This window comes from Ochlerotatus camptorhynchus, unplaced genomic scaffold (assembly GCF_037179485.1).
Source record: "Ochlerotatus camptorhynchus isolate MF236.1 unplaced genomic scaffold, CSIRO-AGI_Acam_v1.1 ptg000357l, whole genome shotgun sequence".
In the NCBI taxonomy this organism is placed as follows: domain Eukaryota; kingdom Metazoa; phylum Arthropoda; class Insecta; order Diptera; family Culicidae; genus Ochlerotatus; species Ochlerotatus camptorhynchus.
Genome location: NW_027040845.1, coordinates 3792573 through 3794361, shown reverse-complemented (window position 1 = coordinate 3794361; position 1789 = coordinate 3792573). Strand labels below are relative to the sequence as shown.

Here is a 1789-nt window from a genome sequence, read left to right as displayed (position 1 = left end):
TATCGTATCGGGAAAAAAACTTCATAGCGGAAAATTTTCCAAATCACTGTCACAACCTTATTTTAGAAATCTCTATAGAGATTGCTGACGTCTATCGTACGCACACTACGTCACGTATACGTATACGCAAAATGTTTTCATCGGGAAAAAAAACTTCATAGCGGAAAATTTTCCCGATGAAAACAAATCACTGACACAATCATACTTTAGCAATCTCTATAACAATTAATAAGTTTTATTTGTGACAGAAAGAAACTTCTCGATGACGCAAACTGAATACCTTCCTTGATCTAATTTTACACCGCACTTTTCTGTACATAGAGATGTGAATCGTTTATCATGCGTCAAAAAGTATCATCGAAATCTCGAGACCATCAGCAGATCGTGCAGTTGAACAATATCGTATAAACAAAAAACAAAAATAAGGTTGAAAATCCAGTAAAACCACCCGCGTTTCGTATATAAATTAGTATTTTATGTTTTACATACGCTGTTTAGTAGATATTTCGTCGAAAACATTAGGAAAAGTTAGGTTAAACACAGAAAATAAATCTTGAACGTTCACAATTCAGCACAAAGGAACGAACGACAGGTATTAATTATATGAAAATGACTTGCAGTTTTTATTCTGCTTCAATACGGGTTTCCCTTTACCATTCTAGGAAAAAAAACTCCATTCCAGTAAGCCTCAGTACAGTTTCCAGCATAATCGTTCCAGTAATGCCACAGGACATCAAACGGGAACGAAAAAGTACACAGGTAAGCATCGTTGAAATACACTTCCACGACTTGCACCATTACTGCTACCGCAAACGCACTATGTACTCGGTGCCCTTGAAGAAGAAGTGCCAGTCAATTCGAGTTCACTCTCACGGTCGCACACGGTTACACAGCTTAACACCGAATTCACAGCATAAAGCACCAAAGTAGAATAAAGTTTCCCCCTCTCTATCCTTGTAGTCAACGATGCATTCGAAAAGAAGTCACTGGAATGAAGTAATTATCACAAGCCACGCTGGAATAAATCTCAGAACCTTTATAATTAAAACTATTTTCCCGATTGATTTACCTCGTTGCAGGCTCCCCTCTCGCCGTGCCCCATTCCGGACATCAGTGACGATGAGCTGGTGTCGATCTCCGTCCGGGACCTGAACCGCACGCTCAAACTGCGTGGATTAACTCGGGATGAGATCGTCCGTATGAAGCAGCGCAGAAGGACGCTGAAGAACCGCGGCTATGCTGCCAGCTGCCGTATCAAGCGGATCGAACAGAAGGACGAACTTGAGACGGAAAAATCGCAGGAATGGCGCGATATGGAGAAGATGCACGAACACACCAACAGGATGCGGGACGAGGTCGATGCTCTGCGCAACAAGTACGAGGCGTTGCGGAAGTTTGCCATTGACGAGAAGATTCCACTGCCGCCGGAGTTGGATATTTTAGGATAGATAGAATGTGGATTCCATTAGTAGGTAGCTGTCGAGTGGCGGGTGGTTTCGTAGTTTTACGTTACATTTAAGTTCATGTTGTTATATTTACCTGATCATCTAGATTAATTTTTTTAACTTATATATTTTCAATATTTAAGTTTAGTTTTATATTTAGTTTGAAGTTCAAACTGTGCAAATATACGTGCAAACCTACTAGGTAAACTTGATAACTGAATCTATTTTTTGCTATGTTTAAGCTGCGTGTAGCAATGGGAGAGTTAAGAGAAATACTTCAAGCCGAACAATGGATTAGGTTCTAAGTAGCATTGACAGATTCTCTTAGTCGATGTTCACGGCCA

The 1789-nt window shown here is 40.3% G+C and overlaps 1 protein-coding gene across 1 annotated transcript; it reads left to right on the top strand.

Moving 5' to 3' along the window:
- The first annotated feature begins 662 nt into the window (after positions 1-662).
- On the top strand, positions 663-1569 carry maf-S. The gene is made up of 3 exons (XM_065231574.1): positions 663-759; positions 961-996; positions 1080-1569. Exons 1-3 carry the CDS (start codon positions 721-723, stop codon positions 1446-1448), a joined length of 444 nt encoding a protein of 147 aa, XP_065087646.1. The 5' UTR covers positions 663-720; the 3' UTR covers positions 1449-1569.
- The last annotated feature ends 220 nt before the right edge of the window (positions 1570-1789 follow it).

Coding starts and splice junctions, on each gene's coding strand:
- maf-S (XM_065231574.1), top strand. CDS start 721: ATGCCACAGGACATCAAACGGGAACGAAAAAGTACACAG. Junction 760..960: donor GGGAACGAAAAAGTACACAG/GTAAGCATCGTT, acceptor CTATCCTTGTAG/TCAACGATGCATTCGAAAAG. Junction 997..1,079: donor AAAGAAGTCACTGGAATGAA/GTAATTATCACA, acceptor ACCTCGTTGCAG/GCTCCCCTCTCGCCGTGCCC.